The sequence below is a fragment of the Pteronotus mesoamericanus genome, unplaced genomic scaffold (assembly GCF_021234165.1).
Source record: "Pteronotus mesoamericanus isolate MK-2021 breed Mesoamerican mustached bat unplaced genomic scaffold, CSHL_Meso_final contig_171, whole genome shotgun sequence".
Taxonomy (NCBI): domain Eukaryota; kingdom Metazoa; phylum Chordata; class Mammalia; order Chiroptera; family Mormoopidae; genus Pteronotus; species Pteronotus mesoamericanus.
Window position 1 is genome coordinate 118,328 of NW_026555070.1, and position 23,577 is coordinate 141,904.

General features: G+C 43.3%; 1 protein-coding gene across 2 annotated transcripts in view; it reads right to left on the bottom strand.

Moving 5' to 3' along the window:
* The window catches only part of INSR (insulin receptor), a 168,133-nt gene that overhangs the window by 36,716 nt on the left and 107,840 nt on the right, over window positions 1-23,577 (bottom strand). For both annotated transcript variants that reach the window (XM_054566255.1, XM_054566254.1), the window contains exons 8-10: window positions 17,942-18,192; window positions 16,445-16,612; window positions 5,579-5,780 (exon numbers count right to left, since the gene is read on the bottom strand). In XM_054566255.1, coding sequence (XP_054422230.1) covers window positions 5,579-5,780; window positions 16,445-16,612; window positions 17,942-18,192 — 621 coding nt within the window. The remainder of the gene's footprint in view (window positions 1-5,578; window positions 5,781-16,444; window positions 16,613-17,941; window positions 18,193-23,577) is intronic.

Sequence of the window (23,577 nt, forward strand, 5' to 3'; positions counted from 1 at the left end):
CTGACTGTCTTATTAGGTCCTAAACATCAATCCCTAGAAGGGTGTGCCTCTTAACACATTCGGCTAGATTTCTATCTGGACCTTGGCACTGACTTGAGGGCCCCCAGTGGCCCATAAAACTGTACTTCAGCAACACTGAGTAAGGTTAAAGGGGTTTCCTTTTCCTTTGCTTTGTTTTTCACACTGTTAACCTGATATTTTTTTTCAAGCATCACTCTACTGCTTTATTTGTATCTCTTTGTCCTGCTGAGTGGGAATTTTTCTTACCTTTATAGCTTCCTGGGTGCTTCTCCAGAGAGCTGCCCACCTCACCCTGTTTCCTTGGAGGCCCCCTGCTCTCCTCCCGCTCACCGTTGCATTGCCCACCCCTTAAGGAGCAGCCCTCGCCGGGCGTGCTACGTGACTTGCCCCTGCTTGCCGCAAGCTTTCTTTAAGCTTTCTAATGACCCTGTAACAGACTTTCCCACTTCTCTGTAAAACTTTATATCTCGACACACTGGCTAGAGAGGGCCTAAAGCGGGGGGGCGGGGGGGGGGGGGGTTGTACAACCTATAATAGCATAAACAATAAAATATAATACAAATTAAATTTTTTCACAGGTAATTGTATGTGGGGTCACTTAGGTTTTATGGCAATTATGAAAGCAATCTTCCCCCTGTTTTATATACTAATTACTGCTAGTGTATCCACAGGCTTTTGTTTATTTATATTACCCCTACTTTCCCAAACTCTTCATGCTAAGGGTTTCACAGTTGATCTTCTTGGGTTTTCAAGGAACACACCAGAAACCAGGTCAGCACACTTTTGCCGTAAGCGTTAGAGAGCAAATATTTTGGTTTTGTGGGACATGTGGCTTTTGTGACAACCACTCAACCTTCAATGGCTTTCAAGCCACTGCAGCGTGAGCCCAGCCTCAGACACAATGGAAACAAACTGGCGCAGCTGCGTTCTAAAGGCAGCCACTACAGGGGGGTGTGTTTTCTTTCCCCCCGCCAGTGGCTGCGTTCAGAACACACCCCCCTGCCAGCAGCCAGCTGCTCGGGGCCAGCACCCACCCAGCCCAGCACCAGACTATCTGCAAATAGTGATTTTATTTTGCACAGTCCACCTTCATATTCCAATTTCCGTTTTGTGTCTAACTGCACTAGCTAGGCGCCCAGAGAAAGGTCAGTAACTATGGCGCTGGAGTCCTCCCGACTAACAGGAACAGTTTAAGAATGACGTTAGCTCAGCCGTTGGTTTGATCTAGGTAATATTTATCTTGTTGCCTCTTTTTCCTTCCTTTCTCTAAACTAGAATTTCTTAACGTTATCAAATGAATTACAGGATTTTTCTTACTGGACCTCCTGATGAATTAGATCACATTCTCAGGTCTCTCCAACTTGCCCCTCTGCGACACACAAAACTGCCAGCTGTGTTTTATTTAGGACATTTGTGTCTAAAGTCCCATATGGGCTGGTCCTAGAGTTTTCTTTCAATGTAACATCTTGTCAGGTTCTGCTAAAAGGTATTATTTTAGTTTCCTTAAAAAAAAGACGAAGAAGAAGAAGAACTGGGTAAATTTCCAAAGATTCTATGCTCTAGAAAAGTTTCCATATTACAGGAAGTAAACTGCTTTTCTGTGCTAGTAAACATTTTCTGTGCCGAGGGTCCTTTTTTTTTTTTTAAAGAAACTTAATTGACATCTTTTCTTAGTCTTTTTTCAAGGTTATAAGAATATTTAATTTTTGTACTTCTTCTTGAATCAGCTCGGACAGGTTAAAATTTTCCACCTCACTGAAAGTGCATATTCAAATTGCGTAACACAAGATTGTCAAAAGAATGCAACAGATTAAAATCTTCCTTTGATGCTAGTTTTATGTCACCTTTTTCAACTTCTGGTTATTTGTGATTTTTTTCCCTTTGATTTTATTTACAAGTTTAGCCATATTGATTTTCCCCTTGCCCCTAATATTTATATTTTTACATTTTTTTTTCTTAAGTTAAGAAACCATAGAAGTCTACTGATTTGCCTCAAAGCCCAGCTTTGCAATTTTTTCTACAGGTTAAGGTATATGATTTGCATTTCCATTAATTTTCAAACAGATGTTAATGAAAGTTTCCACTCCTGCTTTGATGAACAGATATCTAAGTAACTGACTTTTAATTACCCGGAAGTATAGTTTTCTGTTCAGACTTTTTAAAGTCAACTTTCAGTTTTTATTACACTGTAGTCAGAAAACATGTGGTCTGAGAACAAACCTTACTTTGAGGCCTATTCATTAAGATTTTCCTTGTGGTCTTTTGGTATGGAAAGATCAGTGACACTCTCAGATGGAAACCATAGACCTATCCATATTAGCAAGATTCAAACATTTCTGTAAGTCACAGTGGGTTGTAAAAAAATTACCAAGATGCTGATGCCTCATGAGTAAGTGAGGAATTGACATCTCAACAACCAAGTACATAAAGTGATCTTGTCACACAGGCAAAACGCATATATACCAAAAGAATTATCTCCATAAAGACCACGAATCGGTCACAGAAGACCGCCATGACGAAACATCTACTGGTCCTTCCACTCCCTACAAACACAGCATTTTATTACCCCACACCTGCACACTAGACCACTGATTCTCAGCCAGGGTAATTCTGCCCCTATCCCAGACCCAGGGGACACTGGGCCAGTCTGGAGACGTTTTTGATTGTCGCTACTTGGGAGAGAGGTGGTGCTGCTGGCAATCAAGTGAGGGAAGACCAGGCCAGTCACATAACTGAGAACAATCTGGCCCCAAGTGTCAACAGAGCTGAGATCAAGAAAGCTGGATGTCAACAAAGCTCTCAAATTTCTCGGCCTCTTTTCTACAAGATTATATTCCAAGTGGCCACTGGAGGCATTAGCCACGCAATGCCTAAACGTAAGTAAATAAAGAAACACTCTGCTTAAAGAATAAAATCACCAGGCTGAACAAAGTGGGTCACGTGGATCGAAAGGTACCACTTCCAGTTATAAAATGAGTATGTCCTGGGGATGCAATGCACAGCGGAGGGACAGAGTTAACAACGCTGCACTGCATGGGTGACAGCTGTTACAAGAGTAGGGCTTAGAAGTTCTTATCACAAGAACCTTTGTGACTATGAACTTTTTGTGACAAAAGAAATGTGTGACTGTGAGGTGACAGATGTTCACTAGACTTAACTGTGATTATCATTTTGCAATAGATATAAATATTGAGTCTTTACATTGTACACCTGAAACTAATATAATGGTGTAAGTCAGTTATACCTCAATAAAAATAAAATTGAAAATCCTTTTGCCTGGCCCCACCCTGCCTTTCCAGTCTTGCCTCCTACTCCTCCCCAGAGCCCACAATTCGCTCTACCGCCTTGCCCCTCGCTCCTGTTCTGTCTGCCCATCATCCTCTCCTCCAGGGCAATGCCGTGTCATAAGAGAACAAATGAGGTCCATTCAAGGGGGAGCATGCCTCCCTGTCTTCAGTGGGATCCAGTGACATGGCGCACCTGATCACACCTTTAGTCCCACACTTGTCACCCCCAATAACAATGTTCTGTTTCCAGGTCAGCCTTCCCTACTACCTGTTGCACATGGTTTAGACTCCGGGTGCAGGAAGAGTTCAGTGCACACAGTGGGCGCCGATATATGTTCAGTGAGTGAATGCAGGGAGGAAACATGTGGCACCTAGGAGACGTGGTAGTAAAGACTTTTTCCCGCATTTACGCCCAAATCCCACTTCAGGGTGAAGGTGGTAAGGGTGTGAATTTGTGAAGCACCCAGTCCTGGTAGAGCTGCCCTTCGCATGCATCGAGCCACAGAAGCTCCTGGGTCTCTCAAAGCAGGCTCTCTGCCCTGCCCGGTCCACGGGCCTGCGCTGAGCAGCCCCCAGGGGCCACGTGCACACCCCACAGGTGAGTCATACCTACTGTTCTCAGCACCAGAGACTGAGGACGGTTTTCGGTGAAAACAAAGCCAACTACTTCGAGTACAGACAGAACTTCTTCAGTCAGACCTCTTGCTCCTAACACCCTGGAAGCCACCTTCTGTGCAAACAGCCCAAAGACACCCTACCATTCACCATGGACAACTTTTCCCCATTGCCTAGGCCACATCTCCCCCAGCAGGTGTGGAGAATTTAGCAAGAGGGAAAAAAAATTAGAGAAAATACCTCCCAGGGACGTGGACATTTGGGATTTCCCTTGGATGTCAAACTTGATTACATTTAAACTCAGCCACAATCAAAACCAACTCAGCCATTTCCCCAAGTCCGGCAGCATTTTGTTTTTAGCAAGTAAAAGGGTAACTGTCTCAATGCCTGCTGAAGGAAGGAAGGAAGGGAGGGAGGGAGGGAGGCGGGGAGGAGGGAGGGAGGGAGGAAGGGAGGAAGGAAGGAAGGGAAGGGAGAGAGGAGGGAAGGAGGGAGGGAGAGAGGGAACGAACGTGTTGATGGATCTAAGGAAACATCTAACCTATAAGTGATGGGGGAGGTTCGAAGAGACACATTTTAGAATCTTGTTTTATCCCATGTAAACCTTTTGTGTTTCAATCCACTCTGGAAATGGCCAACTGCATCAGACATTTCTGGGTAGCTGTCTGCTAAGGTCTTTAAGGGCGAAGAGGAGAGGTCGAGGGTGAAAAGGCAGAAGGCCACTCAAAGCCCATGTCACACATTTGCTAGGATAACTTGGAACAAGTCCTGGTCTGCTCAGAAACACAGGCTTTGATCCATGTAAGGGAGGTGGCACCTGCTTCAATGGGTGGCTATAAAAATTAACGAACTAACATGATACAGACGGTGTTGCAAGCCTCAAGACAGGGGAGGCCAGGGAGGCTGCTGCACACCCTACGATGCACAGGACAGCCCCACCACCAAGAACAATCTGGCTCCAACTATCAACAGTGTCAAGGCTGAGACTCCCCATATGACTCATGGCATCTCACAATCCTTAAAGAGAAGAACTATTATTACCTTCATTTTACAGATGAGTAAACTGAGGCACTGAGAGAGGTGACACCAACTGAGACCCACCCAAAACCTGCCTTTTACCTTACTGTACTTGCTTGCAGAAGTAAAAATGCATGAAAAACCTGGAGTCATTATCACTGCAAACCCTCTCAGTAGATCAAAATACACCCTCCACAAACTAATGGGAAATGCAACATATTTAAATAGGAGAAGTCTCTGGGTCCGAAGATGCTGTAGAAAATTCCAGAAAGATGAGAAGCTGGCATAGATTTTAAAAAGAGAGAATGCTTTGAGCTTGACACTGGTGATAAATCAAGCCTAGGCTATTTCTCAAGACTGACGTCAATAACTTTATGAAGTTCGTCTCAGGACTTGGACGGATACCAGAGGCCAGGTTAAAGAGTTCTGGGAAAGCAAAGTCTGACTTTTCTAAACATATCGTGTCTTTCAATAATATTGCTCTTCCTGGTAAGGGTCCTGTTGAAATCACAGGCTCTCTTCCTCTGTGCACAGAAGAGACTTAGCATGGGCTCTGCGCACTCTCTCAGTCCGCATTTCATCTTGTTCCCTAGGTCATGACCCCGGCCCCCAAACTGAAATCAATGAAAACCCCTGACCTGGGGACGAAAACCACATTGTGCAGGTAATCCTCAAACGTCTTCCTGAACGAGGACTCCTCCAGCTCCTTCAGAATCTGAGCATCGGTCTTCGGGCAGGAGCAGCACTCCCCGGCAGCCTCCTCGTCGTCACTCTGGTTGTGCTTCTGGGAACCCTCTGACTCAAACGGAGGGGACCAGGTCCGGGATGGCAGCTTCAACCCTAGGGTGAGGCAGAACGGGCAGACTCACATCTCCCCCTAAAACACACACCGGCAGAGCAAAGGGGGCCTGCTCAGAGCAGCTGGGTGCACAGGACAGAGCTTGGGACCAGGGTCTGGGTTCAAGTTCTATCATGGAAAGACATTTCACAGGAGAGTCCAATCAATGCCAACTGAGAAGGTGTGTGTCAACATGTCCCAGATACTGTCGGACACCATATCCCCATGCGGCTGGAGACGGTAAGACAGCCAGGCTTGTCCCTGCCCTCACGGAACTTTCTAGTGCACAGGGGCTACAGAAAAGGGTAGGGAATACACAATAAACTAATAAATAAATCTTCCACGGGTCACATGCCAGGGTCAAAGGAGCAGGTAATGGGATGCTATTTGCCATGGGGTGGCCTCAGAGAAAGCGGCTGCTGAACAGCCCGGAGCTCAGGACAGAAAAGAGCCGTCCGTGCGCACATCGTGGTGTAAAGCAGCTCAGAGCACAGAGCACATGCAGAGGCCATGATGCAGAAATTTCCTTGGCATGTTGAAAGACACCAAGGACCCAAGGTAGCAAAAAGAGGATATTGGAGAGAATAGTGGGTTACAAAAGAACAGGGGATCCAAGTCACAAATGAATGAATGAATCAAGCCAATCAACCAACCACATAACTGTAGAGGCCAGAAGACAGAGCAGAATTCTACCAGGACTTCCAGGGGGTCTGGCTCAGAGACCCAACAATCAAACGGAGCCATCAAACTGTGCAGCACAAATACAAGAATCTACAGCTCCTTCAGGAACGCATAACTTAGATTAGAGCGGTGGTTCTCACCAGGAGCTGATTCTGCACCACTGGACACTGGACGCTGGAGGCAGTGCTGGTGGTTGGGACAGGTCGGGGCAGTGGGACTACTGGCCTCCCAAGGGCGGAGGTCGGGGCCACTGCAGGTCATCTTGCAGTTCACAGGACAGTCTCATCCCAGACTATTCTCTGGCCTGAAACGCCCACCCTGCTGAGCAGAGAAACCCTGGGCTGAAGATGAGAGGAGAGTGGGGGAGTGGGGAGTCGGTGGTGGGGGGAAGGGGGAAGTTGATTGAATCAGCTTAGGAAAGGGAATTAAAAAACCCAAAACAACCTCTCAAGGTGGCAGTCTTACAAATACAAAGCTGTTTTTAAGTAACATGGCTACCTGCGTCTTCACCCTGGAGGTCAAACCTCACAGCCATACTTTTGGTCCAACTTCAAGAATGCGCACTGTGCCTTAGGGGCAAAATCCATGACAGCCCCTTAAAGCCCCCTTTCCTGCCACCAGCCTTTGCTGTCTGGTGCTTACTAGTGTCTGCTTAGCAAAGCAAATTCCATCCTTCCTCTCCCCTTGAATGGGTTCCATAGACAATGAGCCCTAAGTATCTTTCTATGAATGGTGAGTGTCTACTTGAAAGCCCCAACACTTACACAGCTTTAAGGCCTACAAGGGACTCTTAAAAATACTTCTTACATTTGTTAATAAGCATGGAATAGCCTGGCTGGGTAACTGTTAGAGGGCTGATGATGGCATTACGGATAGAAAAAAAGTTAGGGTTTCCTTAGTGGCAGGGCAGGGGTTCGGAGGAGGGGGCGTGGCACGGTGTCCTGACAATTTTCTGGAGAGAAGGGACTTTTGATCAGGTGGCAAGAATAGCTCCTTCGCAGCACCCACTCATGACACTTGGTGTCCCACGGTTTTCTGTGACTGTAAAGCATAATGACATACCTAGGACACTCAAATAGAGACAAAGAGTAGATGGTAGGAGACAGGCTAGGGGAGGGGTGGGGAGTTAATGTTTAATGGGACAGAGTTGCAGTTTGGGAGGATGAGAAGGTTCTGGAGATGATGGTAGTGATGGCTGCAGAACAGTGCGAATGTGTGTGATGCCACTAAACTCACACTTAAAATGATTAAAATGGTAAATTTTATGTCATATGTATTTTATTGCAATAAAAAGCCATATAGTTGATAAGACTGTATTGTATAACTTAAATATACTAAGAGAGTTTATATTCTAAAAGCTCTTACCAAAAAAAAAAAAGATAAGTGTGTGAGGTGATGGATGGATATATTAAGTAACTAGATGGGAGGAGTCCTTTCACAATGCACAGATACGAATATCAAATCACCACAACGTATGCTTTAAATATCTAACGATTTTAATTGTCAATTATACCTCAATAAAGCTAAAAAAGAAAACAATATTGATGCTAATAAGAAGCCACTATTAGTCATGATTAGTATAGCTATTTATTTTGAGTGTATTAGTAAGTTTATAGATTTGCGTGTGCATTGGGTTTTTTTTAAACTATGGTAAAATACGCATAACGTAAAATTTACCACCTTAACCATTTATAAGTGCGGAGTCCAGTGGCATTAGGTGCACTTGCACTGCTGTGTGGCCGTCCCCACCATCCGTCTGCCGAACTTCCTCATCTTCACTAACTGAAACTCTGTCCCCATTCAACACTAGCTCCTCCGCCTCAACCCCCCCAGCCCCTGCCCCCATCTACTTTCTGTTTCTACGCTCCCCGAGGGACCTCCCGTGAGTCACAAGGTATCCGGTCCTTAGGAGGTTTCTTTTTTAATTACATAACCTTTGGGATCATTAGAAATCAAACCATGTTTAAACAGTCTCACTGTAATGATAGATTTAGACTTCCAGAATAAAAAGTAAAATAAATAAATAAAATAAAAAAATAAAAGCTGTTGCTCTTTAAGAAAAAGAAAAAGGAAAAGCTGACAGTCTCTGTCTCTGCTGTGGGTCAACAGCTCACAGCTGAGCCCACAATTGGGCTTGCTCTCGAGTTACAGAAAGCACCCACAGAAAGAAATCACACCTGCAACCCTCGGCTAAGGCAGGGAATGAGGTCGCAGGCATACATACGGCCCAGGACCGTACAGCTGGAACAGCTCCCAGAGATCATCTGGCCTTCTGCCCCTTCTCCCAAACAGGAGGCAGCTGGTGCCAAGTTCAGTGACTTGCCCAGAGCCCTAAAGTAGGTCAGAGGTCCAGCCTTGAGACGCCCAGGAGCTCCGGGCCTCACCCACGCCTTGCCAGCGGCCCTGAGGTCAAGAGCTACAGATCAGTAACTCGAAAAAAATCTATAAAAAAACTAACACAGACAAACACACACCAACTAAAGAACAAAATGACCTGTTTCCCCAATCTGATGGAGTGTTTTAAAATCCATTTTAAAAATAATCTTAAGCTGTTTTATACAAACTAGTTTGAGGCTTTAAATGTTTTTCATTTTTTCTGTAGATAGATGGAACCCATTGAGTAAGATTAAAGACTGAAGGAGGGAGGGGAGAGAAGATGGCGGAGGAGTGAATGGGAGTCACGCTGACCTCCTCCCAAAACCAAACTGGAATTGCAACTAAATAATGGAGTAATCACCTGGAAAGCAGTGGAGCGATAGTGGGAGAGGAGCCTTGGTGCCGCGGACAGTGATTCTACTCTCACACATCCCAACGGGTGAGAAGTGCGGTGGAGGCTCGAGAGGGTGGGCTGGGTGCCCACAGGCACTGGCACCAGAGGGACATTGAAACGGCCAGATAGCTTCCCCCGAGAAGAACAGGGTCTGAATCATAAACAGGGACCCCTAAACTACAGCAACTAAAGCCAAGAAAATACAGACAAAACACAACCCCGAAAAGCTTAGGGGCGCTCTCTGCCAGAGACAGGTGGCTGGGGATGCAAAGAGACATTTAAAGGGCAAACGCAAAAATTGCAGCGGCAGCCACCCTCCTTGATCGCTGGGCAGAGGCGGCAGCAGGGTGGGCTGGTGCCTGGGAAAAGACTGGGGAGGAAAACTTTGTGAAGAGAACTGACACGGTGGCCGGTGGAGCCCGGGTGATAACGCACCTCCCACTCTGCAGCCTATCATCTCGCTCAGGCGTAACGGAATCAATTAACCTGCCTTTTGTGCGCTCCGCACGCAGCTTGTACGCATGTGAGCTGCGGGGCTGAGTGCAGACTGGATGGGAGAGCCTTGAGGAGAGACTGGAGACGGAGGCGTTGGGGAAAGAACGGGAGGAGGAACCAGGGAGTCCCGACTCCCTCCCCGTTCTGTAGTCTCCATTGTGGGCTGGAAGGCGCGACCCCAAAGAGGAAAAGCGGGGTGCGCATGAACCAGACTGCCTGCGATTGAAACGCAGTCTGCACTGGGGGTGGATCCTTGGCTGAAGGGGTCACGGAACTGCCAGGAGGCCCCTGAGAAGAGTCTGGAAATGGAGGCATTGGGGAAAGAATGGGAGGAGGAACCGGGGAGTCCCGACTCCTTCTCCTTGCCGTAGTCTCCATTGCGCGGGAAGAGGCCACACCCCCAAAGAGCCAAAAGCCGAAAAGCACACATAGACACCCCCAAAACACCCAGTGCAGGCGCGCACACTTGCGCCGAGTGACCAGCGAGGGTTGGCGAGCGTGTGTGTAACCCGCGCAGGCTGGCGAATGCTTGCACCGGCCGGCAAGGCCTCCCACAGATTGGCATCTATACGGCCTGCGAGGGAGTGCACAGAGCAGCAAGGGCAGGCGTAAATTGACCCACCCGCCAGCGACTGCGGAGCGGCCCACAAAATTAGTAGAGCTGCCCAGAGTCCCTGGAGGAGAGACCAGAGACAGGATTAACTGGAGAGTCCTGGAGCTGACTTCCTCCCATTTCCGTAGTCCTCATTTGGCGAGGGCAAGCAACGCACCCAAAGAGCCAAAAGCGGGGAAAATACACAATAGAAGACCCTAAACTGACCAATGCCACTGAGCTCGCCGGCCAGGGGGCCAGACGAGTACGCGAGGTCGCGCATAAGCCCCCTAGTCTGGGGCAAGCACATGCGAGCCCAGCCAGGCGGGGGATCCTGCCACGCTGGGAGCGCGCTCAAGGAGCCTGCATGAGAGTGCAGAGAGAGCCCAAAAAATAGCCCAGCCCTGACCGAAGGGGTCACAGAGCTGCTCCAAGCAGGAGTCAGACACAGGCATTAGACTCCTGAAAGGCTCAAACAAACAACCCAAGGTCAAGAACTGACATCATCAGAGGCAGGCCCAGAAAGAAAAGTAAAGGACAAAAATACTTAACAGACTCTCACAAACATGGGAAGAAAAAGAAGTTCCCCCCAAATGAGTAGAAAAGGGGACTCCCCACAGATACAGCTAAATGAAATAGAGGCAAGGGAACTATCAGATACTGAATTCAAAACAATGGTTCAAAGGAAGCTCAATGAGCTCAGCCAGCTCAAAGATAACTATGAAAAACTGCAGAGAAACTATCAGGATCTTACAGCAAAGTGTATCAGCCTGGAAAAGGACATAGAAACTATCAAGAAGACACAAGAGGATATGAACAATACCATTTCTGAATTGAAGAACACAGTAGAAGGAATCCAAAGGAGGCTGGATGAAGCTGAGGATCGAATCAGTGAGATGGAGGACAAGGTAGAAAGAAGCTCCCAGAGAGAACAAGAAATGGAAAAACGGCTCAAAAAGAATGAAGAGGCATTTAGGGAAATGCAGGACAACCTGAAACGCAATAATATCCGCATAATAGGGATCCCAGAAAGAGAAGAAGAGGAGCAAGGGATAGAGAACCTCCTCGAAAAAGTAATGATGGAAAATTTCCCTAATTTGAGGAGAGAAAGGCTCTCATGGATCCAGGAGGCACAGAGGACCCCACTCAAGAGGGACTCAAAGAGGTCCACTCCAAGACACATCATCATTAAAATGGCAAATGTCAAAGACAAAGAGAGAATCCTCAAGGCAGCAAAGGAGAAGGAGAAAGTAACATACAAGGGGGCTCCGATACGCCTAGGAGCTGACTTCTCAACAGAAACACTCCAAGCCAGAAGGGAATGGCAACAAATATTCCAAGCCATGAAGAGCAAGGGCCTACAGCCAAGGCTGCTCTACCCAGCTAGGCTCTCCATTAAAATAGAAGGGGAAATACGGAGTTTTCCAGACAAGAGAAGACTAAAAGAATACATCTCTACCAAACCAGCACTCCAAGATATGCTAAGGGGACTGGTATAAGCAGATGAAGGAAAAGAATGAGAGAGAGAGGAACACAGGTACAAAGAGAAAAGATGAGGAAGTTCCTATCAGTAATATCTCTCAATGTGAATGGACTAAATGCCCCAGTCAAAAGACACAGGGTAGCTGAATGGATAAGAAAACATGACCCACACATATGCTGCCTACAAGAGACCCACCTCAGAGTAAGAGACCTACACAGACTGAAAGTAAAGGGATGGAAAAAAATAGTCAGAGCAAACGGGCAAGAGAAAAAGGCCGGGGTTGCCATACTTGTATCAGACAAAGTAGATTTCAAAACAAAGGCCATAAAGAGAGACCCAGAGGGGCACTTTATACTACTTAAAGGAAGAATCTATCAAGAAGACATCAACATTGTAAACTTATATGCCCCCAATATAGCAGCCCCCAAGTTGATAAGGAAATTGTTGGATGACTTCAAAAAAGATATAGACAGCAACACACTGATAGTAGGGGATTTCAACACCCCACTGTCAAAAATGGACAGCTCTTCCAAACAAAACATTAATAAACATATTGTGGCGCTGAATGACACACTGAATCAAAGAGACTTAACTGACATATATAGAACCTTACATCCCAAAGAAGAAAAATACACATTCTTTTCAAATGCTCATGGCAGTTTTTCAAAGATAGACCACATGATAGGACACAGAGCAAGCCTCAGCAAATTCAGGAAAATTGAAATAATACCAAACTTTTTCTCGGAACACAAGGCCTTGAAACTCGAAATCAACCTCAAAGAGAAACTTCAAAAACTTGCAAACTCATGGAGACTGAACAGTACACTATTAAACAATGAATGGGTCAATAATGAGATAAGAGAAGATATCAAAAAATTTCTGGAAACAAATGAAAATGAACAGACAACAGTCCAAAACCTATGGGACACAGCAAAGGCGGTCCTGAGAGGGAAGTTCATAGCAATACAGTCTTACCTATAAAAGATAGAAACATTTCAAATAAAAGACCTAACACTACAACTTCAAGAACTGGAGAAACAACAACAAATAAATCCCAGAGCAAGGAGAAGGAAGGAAATAGTCAAGGTTAGAGCAGAACTGAATGACATAGAGACAAAAAGAACAATTCAGAGGATCAACCAATCCAGAAGCTGGTTCTTTGAAAAGATTCATAAAGTTGACAAGCCATTAAGCAGACTCATCAAGAAAAAAAGGGAGAGGACCCAAATTAATAACATCAGAAATGAAAGAGGAGAAATAACAACTGATACCACAGAAATACAGATGATCATCAAAAACTATTATGAACAATTATATGCCAAGAAATTTGAAAACCTGGATGAAATGGACAAATTTTTAGAAAAGTATAATCTTCAAACACTGAAGGAGGAAGAAACAGAAAGCTTGAACAGACCGATAACAGCTGGGGAAATTGAAGCAGTATTCAAGAAACTCCTGGCACACAAAAGCCCAGGGCCAGACGGTTTCCCAGGAGAATTTTACAAAACATTTAAGGAAGAGCTAACCCTTGTCCTTCTCAGACTATTCCAAAAAATCCAGGAGGAGGGAAGACTCCCAGGCTCTTTCTGAGGTCAGCATCACCCTGATCCCAAAACCAGATAAAGACCCTACAAAGAAAGAAAACTACAGGCCAATTTCGCTGATGAACATAGATGCTAAAATCCTCAACAAAATATTGGCAAACCGCATCCAGCAATACATTAAAAAGATTATCCACCACAATCAAGTGGGATTCATCCCAGGGATGCAGGAATGGTTCAATACATGCAAATCAGTAAACGTGATACATCACATAAATAAAAGACAAGACAAAAACCACATGATCATCTCGATAGATGCAGAAAAAGCATTTGATAAGGTACAGCACCCATTTATGATCAAAACACTCAGCAGAATGGGAATAAATGGGGCATTCCTCAACATAACAAAGGCCATATATGAAAAACCTACAGCCAATATCATACTCGACGGGCAAAAACTGAAAGCTTTCCCACTAAGATCAGGAACACGCCAAGGATGTCCGCTCTCACCGCTTCTTTTCAACATCGTATTGGAAGTCCTAGCCACAGCGGTCAGACAAGAGAAAGAGATAAAAGGCATCCAAATAGGAAAGGAGGAAGTAAAGCTATCATTGTGTGCAGATGACATGATAGTGTACATAGAGAACCCTGTAGACTCTACCAAAAAAACTCCTCAACCTAATAAGTGAATTTGGCAAAACAGCAGGATACAAAGTCAACATTCAGAAATCAAAGGCATTTTTGTACACCAGCAATGCAATAGAAGAAGAAATCAGAGGAAAAATACCATTCGATATAGCAAGAAGAAAAATAAAGTACCTAGGCATAAATTTAACCGAAGACGTAAAAGACCTGTATGCAGAAAACTATACAACATTGAAAAAAGAAATTAAGGAAGACACAAATAAATGGAAGCATATACCATGCTCATGGATTGGAAGAATTAATATCATCAAAATGTCCATACTACCCAAAGCAATTTATAGATTCAACACAATCTCTATTAAGATACCAATGATGTATTTCACAGAAATAGAACAGACATTTCAAAAATTTATATGGAACCATAAACGACCCCAAATAGCCTCAGTAATTTTGAGAAAGAAACACAAAGTAGGAGGGATCACAATACCAGATATCAAACTCTACTACAAAGCCACCATACTCAAAACAATCTGGTACTGGCACAAGAACAGACCCATAGACCAGTGGAACAGAATAGAAAGTCCAGAAATAAGCCCAGGTCTATGTGGTCAACTAATATTTGACAAAGGGGGCAGAAGCATAAAATGGAGCAATAACAGCCTCTTCAAGAAATAGTGTTGGGAGAGCTGGATGGCTACATGCAAAAAATTGAAATTGGATCATCAGCTGACACCATACACAAAAATAAACTCAAGACGGATAAAGGACTTAAATATAAGTCACAACACCATCAAAGTCCTAGAGGAGAACATGGGCAGGAAACTCTCAGATATCCCACGCAGCAATTTTTTCACTGATATGTCTCCTAAAGCAAGGGCCATAAAGGAAAGAATAAACAAGTGGGACCTCATCAAAATAAGAAGCTTCTGCACGGCAAAAGAAAACATCAGCAAAATGAAAAGGGAGCCAACCCTATGGGAAAATATTTTTGCTACTGATACATCAGATAGAGGTTTGATCTCCAAGATACATAAAGAACTCACTCGACTCCACTCCAAGAAGACAAACGATCCAATCAAAAAATGGGCAAAGGACCTGGGCAGATGCTTTTCCAAGGAGGAGATACAGAAGGCCCAGAGGCATTTGAAAGGATGCTCAGCATCACTAGCCATCAGAGAAATGCAGATCAAAACCACCATGAGGTACCACCTCACACCGGTCAGAATGGCCATCATAAACAGATCCACAAACAACAGGTACCGGCGAGGCTGTGGAGAAAAGGGAACCCTAGTACACTGTTGGTGGGAATGCAGACTGGTGCAGCCACTGTGGAAAGCAGTGTGGAATTTCCTCCAAAAGCTGAAAATGGAACTGCCTTTTGATCCAGTGATTCCCCTGCTGGGACTATACCCTAAGAACACCAAAACGCCAATACAAAAGAACCTATGCACCCCAATGTTCATAGCAGCACAATTTACAATAGCCAAGTGTTGGAAGCAACCTAAATGTCCATCAGTAGATGATTGGATCAAAAAATTATGGTACATATACACAATGGAATACTACGCAGCAGAAAGGAAAAAAGAACTACTAAACTTCGCGACAGCATGGATGGAACTGGAGAGCATTATGCTATGCGAAATAAGCCAGGGGGCAAAAGACAAATACCATATGATCTCACCTATAAGCGGAACCTAACCAACAATGCAAAGATGCAAGGAAAATATGACCAGCAACACTGAAAGGAAAAGAAATCAACAGAGACAAGAGGGAAGGAGGAAGGGGCAGGCAGGGAAAGGGAAGGGAAGGGGAAAGTCAAGGAACATATAGCAAGGACTCATGGACAAAACCAAAGGGGAAGAGCTGAGGGAGGGAAGGAGGGAGGGGGCAAGGGAAAGTGGTGGGGGGGAGGCAGAGGCAAATGTATTTAAAAATAAAGAAAGAAAGAAAGAAAGAAAAAAAGACTGAAGGAAATCATCATTAGTATAAATTTCTATTAAACAGCACAAGAAGAAATAGGTTATCACTCCTTGCTGTCTAGGATCCTTAAAACTTAAGGATCTAAATTTAGGGCCAAAGTCCTTCCTTGACTTTTTCAACCACCTCTCAGCACGCTTGGTTGTTTCTATTCCAGCAGGGAAGTCTCCTGTGGGTGAACACAGCTACCTCCCCATTACGCAGGGTGGGGGAAGAAGATGGGGAGCGGTGGGCAGGGAGAAGAAAATTCCACAGGGAAATAATGCCAAGACATGGGAAACACCTAGTTTCCACATAAGACTTCAGAATGCATACTCACATTGTAATGTTTAGAAACATGCACGTGTGTTTCCATGTGAGATGGATCTGAGCATGAGCAAGTCTGCTCTCGAACACACGCTGGGAAATGGAAGAGAGTTGTTTCCCTGAAAGTGAAACAAAGTGGAGCAGACGTGTGTGAAACCTGCCGCTCCCACACCCACCTTTGAGGCAATAATCCAACTCATACAGCTCACTGTCCTCCGCCTGCCTCTCCCAGAAAACCAGGTAATGCGTGATGTTGCCGTTGGGGTCAGAGGGAGGCTTCCATTTCAGGATAATCTGAGATGAGGAGTTAGAAACCGAGATGGGATCCAGGGGCACAGAAGGATCTAGAAAAGTAAAAGAAAACAGGTCCACTATGAGGAGGGTGCAAGCTATAGGGTAGGTGTGAGGGGACACACAAGTTAGAGAAGCCATGAAGGTGTTTGCTGCCGGGCTGTGTAACATCCAAGAAAACCGGAGGCATGCAGAGTGCTGGCCCAGGGAGGACAGCAGGTGCAGAATCCCGGTCCGTCCCTACCACAGACCACGTGGACCACATGGGCATCTACCCGTCCGTCCACTCACCCAGCTCCAACATGGGCCAGGCTCGCTGTTTGGGGCACTGGAAAGATGCTGGGGAGAGGGAGGATGTGGGAAGAAGTGAACTCAGATTTTCTGGTTAACATCCCAAACTGAACCCAGTCACAGGCAAATTTTGGCAGCTAGCTGCCATTCACCTGACTGCACAAAACCTTCCCTCAAGGATGGAGGTGGCTGAGAGAGCTGTGAGGGGTGGCGTACAGGACACAGTGTGTACAAAACCCTGGGAGCTGGAAGTTTCCAGAAACTAAGTCCTATGGTATTGCTAGACGGTACAGGATGAGAGGGCACTAGCTGAAAAAGCTGAGACTGATTCATGAAGTCTGGGTTCTACCCTATAGGACAGGGTTTCTCCTGGGTGCTATGTCCTTAGGTTCCTCTCGCTCGATGCACAGTCACAACCACCAAAAATGTCTCCAGACCTCACGAAATGTCCCCCAAGAGCAGAATCACCCTCAACTGAGACCCACTGCTACAGGAGAAGTATAAAATATAACTGAGCCCTGGCTGGTGTGGCTCAGTGGATTGAGCACCGGCCTGAAAAGCAAAGCATCACCGGTTTGATTCACAGTCAGGGCACAGGCCTGGGTTACAGGCCAGGTCCACAGTTGGGGGCACATGAGAGGCACCTACACATTGGTGTTTCTTCCTCTCTTTCTCCCTTCCTTCCCCTCTCTAAAAATAAATAAATAAAATCTTTAAAAAATATATAACTCAATTGTTCTGCAATACTCCACCATCAAAAAAAATAGGGATGGGGAAGGGGGATGCGAAATGAAACAAAAATGGCAAAATGCTGGTAACTGTTGAAGCTGCGAGAGGGTTCATGGGGTTTGTTTTTCTTTCCACTTTTGTGACTACTTGAAATTTTTCCACAATGGAAGAAGAAATATATATCCCCCTCAGCTGGCTTGTTGCTATGACCTTGTCTCCTGAAATGATAAACCTCAGCGCCCAGCTCTTCCAGAAGCCCACGGCCACGCACAGAAGCACTTCACACAACGTCACCACGTCAGCATGGTGAGGGCAACACGTCCGCTTCCTCCACAAATTCTTAAGTCACACGATATACTTACTGGTGGCATCTGTCTGGACATAGATGATGTCACTCTTGGCCCCATATGTGCGACGTTCATCGGAAAAGGTGACCAGGGTCTTCACAAAGATGGCATACTGAGTCCAGGGCTTGAGTCCCCGCATGAGCCACCCGGGGTGGCTCTGGGACTTAGGGTCATTGGACCTCAGAGGTGGGTCAACGTCTACTACTGTCCAGCTGTTGGATCCACATGCATCCTGCCCATCAAACTCCGTCACATTCTGATATGGGCTTTTGGGGTGAAAAAGAAGACAGTTACCATTTTCAACTATTGCTCTGAGGACTGGAGATGTGGCCAGGAGAAATGACACCTTAAAGGGTTGCATCTTCTTCACCAACAACTTTATGCCACAAGGAAAAACAATACGGCCAACAGCCAAAGAGAAAGGGACCCGCCTCCTCTGAGTTCTCAATGATAATAATATTTAATAAATAGTGACTAATAATATTCAGTAACACATTTTATTTATTTAATATTATATATTATATTATGTGCTAGGTTTAATTTTATTGTATATTATACATGTTTTATACCCCGTATATATAGTAATAAATAACATTAAATAATGTCTAATAAGAAATATTTAATAAATAGTAATCAATGTTGTTTCCCCATAACAATAGTGATGGTGATAATACTAATAGCAGCTTCCTCATGAGTTATTGGTAAGATTACATGAGAGAGGGCATGCAACTTCTCAGCACACAGCCTGACACACAATGAATCTTGAGAAATGGAGCTATTGTTGATATTAACACTAACACCGCATTACTTTGGGAACATGGAAAACTCTTAAGATCGATGGTGGTTGTACACAATGCCACTGAGCTGGACACTTAAATTAGTTTAAATGGTCAATTTTATGTTATGTACTTTCCCCATAATTTTTTTGTTCTCTCTTCAGTGGTTTTAGTAAAGGTCAAGTTTCTTATGTGGTCAAAAAAACCATGTAAAGACTCTCCCTCCACTACGCCTCCGGTCTGTCCTCCTCCTAGGCTTCACACTCCTACTTTTTACTGGTCACTTTTTCAAATGTGCCCCACTCTTTCCTTGCTCTTGCATTTGCTCCTCCCCTGGCCTTTTTGACAATTGTGACTCTGGCCCTTTCCTCAGATTTTAGTCCATTCTCATTTCTCCAGGGACCTCCCTGGACCTCCCTGAACTCCACTCTCCATGACTCTGTCCTTTGAAGCACTGTAAATAGTTGTCATTTTTTTTTTTCTTGAATTTACAGGGGTAATGTTTGGTAATAAAATTATATAGGTTTTAGGTGTACAATTCTACAACTCTTCTCTACACTGTATTATGTGTTGAACACCCAAAATAAAGTCTCCTTCCATCACCATTTACCTTCCTTTACCCTCTCCTAGCTCCACCAACCCCACTTTCCCTCTGGCAATCCCCATATTGTTGACTGTTTCTACAAGATTTGTAGGGTTTTTTTGTTTAATCCACTCAACTTTTTAACCCATTCCTCCAACACCCCTCTCCCTCTTACAGCTGTCAGTCTGTTCCATGTGTCCATGTCTCTGTGTCTTTTTTGTTGATTGGCTTATTTTATTCATTAGATTCCACATATGAATGAAATCGTATGGCACTTGTGCACTTGTCTTTCTCTTGTATTTCACCCAGCATAATGTTCTTCAGGCCCACCTACGCTGTCGCAAAGGGTTAAGATTTTATCTTTTTTAAGGCCGACTGTAAATGTACTACAGCTTTTTTTATCCATTCATCTACTGATGGACACTTGAGCTGCTTCCATACTGCTGCAATGAACATAGAGATGCATAAATTCTTTCAAATTAGTGTTTCAGGTTTCTTTTGAGTATATTCCCAGAAGTGAAATCCCTGTGTCAAAACACAGTTTCATCTTTAATTTTTTTAGGTAACTCCAAACTCCATTCCACAGTGGCTGCAGCAATCTGCCTTCCCACCAACAGTGAACTAGGGTTCCCCTTTCTCCACATCCTCACCAGCACGTTTATTTATTGATGGTAGCTGTTCTAACAGGTGTGTGGTTTTAATTTGCATTTCTCTGATGATTAGTGATATTGAGCATCTTTTCATAGGTCTATGGGCCATCTGTATGTCCTCTTTGGAGAAGTGTCTATCCAGGTCCTTTGACCATTTCTAACTGCATTGTTTTATGTTTTTGTTTTTTCCTTTTGGTGTTGAGTTTTATAAGGTCTTTATAAATTTTGGACATTAACCCCTTATCACATGTACCATTGGCAGATGTTCCATTGGCAAATATGTTACCCCATTCATTAGGTTTTCTTTTCATTTTGTTGGGTTCCTTAACTGTGCTAAAACTTCTTAGTTTGATGTAGTCCCATTTGTTCATTTTCCTTTGGCTTCCCTTGCCCAAGTAAATATATCAGAAAATACACTGCAACAGCAACTGTCCTAGATTTTCTGCCTACGTTTTCTTCTACCATTTTTATAGCTTTGAATCTAACATTTAAGTCTTTAATCTATTTTGAGTTTATTGTTGTGTAGGGTGGAAGAAGGTGATCTGGTTTCACTTTTTTGTACTGAAATTGCAGATACTGTCCAATTTTACCAGCGTCATTTATTGAATAGACTGGTTTTACCACATTGTATATTCTTGCCTATTTGTCATAAATTAATTAATCATATAGATATGGGTTTATTTTAGGGGTCTCTATTCTGTTCCAGTACATGCTGTTTTAATTACAGTGGCCTTGCCCTGGCTGGCGTGGCTGAGTGGACTGAGCACTGGCCTGAGAACCAAAGGGTCACCGGTTCAATTCCCAGTCAGGGCACATGCCTGGGTTGCAGGCCAGGTCCCTAGTAGGGGGTGCACGAGAAGCAACCACACATTGATGTTTCTCTCCCTCCCTCCCTCTCTCTAAAAATAAATAAATAAATAAATAAATAAATAAATAAATAAATAAAATCTTTGATTACAGTGGCCTTGTGCTATAGTCTGGTATCAGGTAGTATGATTCCTCTGACTTTGTTCTTTTTTCTCATGATTGCTGTGGCTATTCCAGTTCTTTTGTGGTTCCATATAAATTTTTGGAATATTTGTTTTAGTTCTGTGAAATATGATATTGGTATCTTAATAGGAATTTTGTCAAATCTATAGGTTGTTTGGGTAGTACAGACATTTTAATGACATTAATTCTTACAATGCATGAATTTGGTATATGCTTCTACTTATTTGTATCTTCTTCAGTTTCTTCCTTCAGTATCTTACAAATACAGGTCTATTACATCCTTGGTTAAATTTATTTCTAGGTATTTTATTTTTCTTGATGCAATTGTAAATGGGATTGTTAGGTTCCATTTCAGATAGTTCATTATTGGCATATAAAAATGCAACTGATTTCTGAAATTTATTTTATATCCTGTTACTTTACTGAATTTATTTATCATTTCTAGTAGTTTTTTGGCTGAATCTTTAGGGTTCTCCATATACAGTATCACGTCATCTGCAAATAATGAGTTTTACTTCTTCCTTTCTAATTTGCATATCTTTTATCTCCTCTTCTTGCCTGACTTTTGTGGCTAGGGCTTCCAGTACTATGTTAAATAAGACAGGTGAAAGCAGACATCCTAGTCTTGTTCCCCATCTTAAGGAAGTACTTTTAGTTTTTTGCCTATTGAGTATGCTATTCACTGTGGGTTTACCATATATGGCATTTATTTTGTTAAGGTATGCTCCCTCTATTGCCACTTTCCTGAGATTTTTTTTATAGTGAATGGATGCTGGATTTTATCAAATGCTTTTTCCTGCACCTATTGATATGATCACGTGGTTATCTTTCATTTTGTTTATGTGGTGTATCACATTTCTTGATTTGCAAATATTGTACCAAGCTTGCATCTCTGAAATAAATCCCACTTGATCATAGCATCTGATCCTGTTCATGCATTGTTGAATCCAGTTTGGTAATATTTTGTTGGGGATTTTTAGCATCTGTGTTCATCAGGTATATTGGCCTGCAATTTTTTTTTTTCCTTGAAGACTCTATATCTACTTTTAAAATTAGAATAATACTGGCCTCATTAAATGAGCTTGGGAATCTTCCTTCCTCTTGAATATTTTGGAATAATTAGAGGAGAGTTGTTTGTTTGGTTTTTTTTAATCCCCACATTACATTTTTTTCATTGCTTTTAGAGACAGAGGAGGCGGGGACAGAGAGAGAGACATCAATGTGAAAGAGAAAACCTATAACCTAGGTATGTGCCGTGACCAGGAATCAAACCCACAACCTTCAGTGTACAGGACAATGCTCCAACCAACCAAGCCACACCAATCAAGGCTTGTATTTGTTCTTCACTGAATGAATGCTTGGTAAAATTCCCTCGTGAAGCCAGCTAGTCCCAGATTTTTCTTTGTTGTTTTTTTTATTACTGCTTCAACTAATTGTAATCTGCCTATTCAGATTTTCTGATTCTTCTTGATTCAGTTTTGGAAGACTGTATGTTTCTAGGAATTCATCCATGTCACCTAGATTGTCCAATTTGTTGTTATAAAGCTGTTTGTAATATTTTCTTACAAATCGCTGTGCTGTCAGCTGTTATTTTTCCTCTTTCATTTCTGATTTTATCTCTTTGTGTCCTTTCTCTTTTTTTGCTTGATGAGGCTGGTTAAACATTTGTCAATCTTGTTTATCTTTTCAAAGAACCAGATTTTAGTTTCACTGATCTTTTGTAGTTTTTTTTATAGACTCTCATTCATTTCTGCTCTGATCTTTATTATTTCCTTTCTTCTACTCATTTTGGGCTTTGTTTGTTGTTTGAGATTTTTCTTGTTTCTTGAAATAAGCCTGTAATACTATGAATTTCCTTCCTAGGACTGCTTTCATTGTGTCCAATAGATTTTGGGTTGTTATATTCTCATTTTTATGTGTGCCAAGATATTTAGTTGATTTCTTCCTTGATCTTATTACTAACCCATTCATTATTTACTAACATGTTATTTAGCCTCCAAGTCTTTTTTGTGTTTTTCAGGTCTTTTGTCTTGCAATTGGCTTCTAGTCTCATACCATTATGGTTAGAGAAGATGCATGACGTATCAATCTTCTTAAATATATTTATTGAGCCTTGCTTTGTGTCCTATCATATAGTCTATCCTAGAAATGTTCCATGTGCATCTGAAACAAATGCATATTCATTCTGCTGCTTTGGGGTGAAATACTCTAAAGATAGCAATTAAATCCATCAGATCTAGTATGTCATTTAGGGCCACTGTCTCCTTGTTCATTTTCTGTCTGGAAGATCAACCCATTGATGTCTATTGGGTATTAAAATCCCCTACTTTGTCTGTAGTACCTTCAATCTCTCCCTTTTCATCCATCAAGATTTGCTTCACATATTTAGGCGATCCTATGTGGGGAGCATAAATATTTACATGGATTATATCCTCTTATTGGTTTTCTCCCTTTATCATTATATAGTGTCCATCTTTGTCTCTTATTACAACTTTGGCTTTAATGTCTATTTTGTTAGACATAAGAATTGCTACCTTGGGTTTTTTCTTATTTCTATACACATGAAATATCTTTTTCCATTTCCTTACTTTTAGTCTCTGTGTATCTTCTGTTCTGAGGTGGATCTCTTATAGCCAGCATATATGTGGGTTT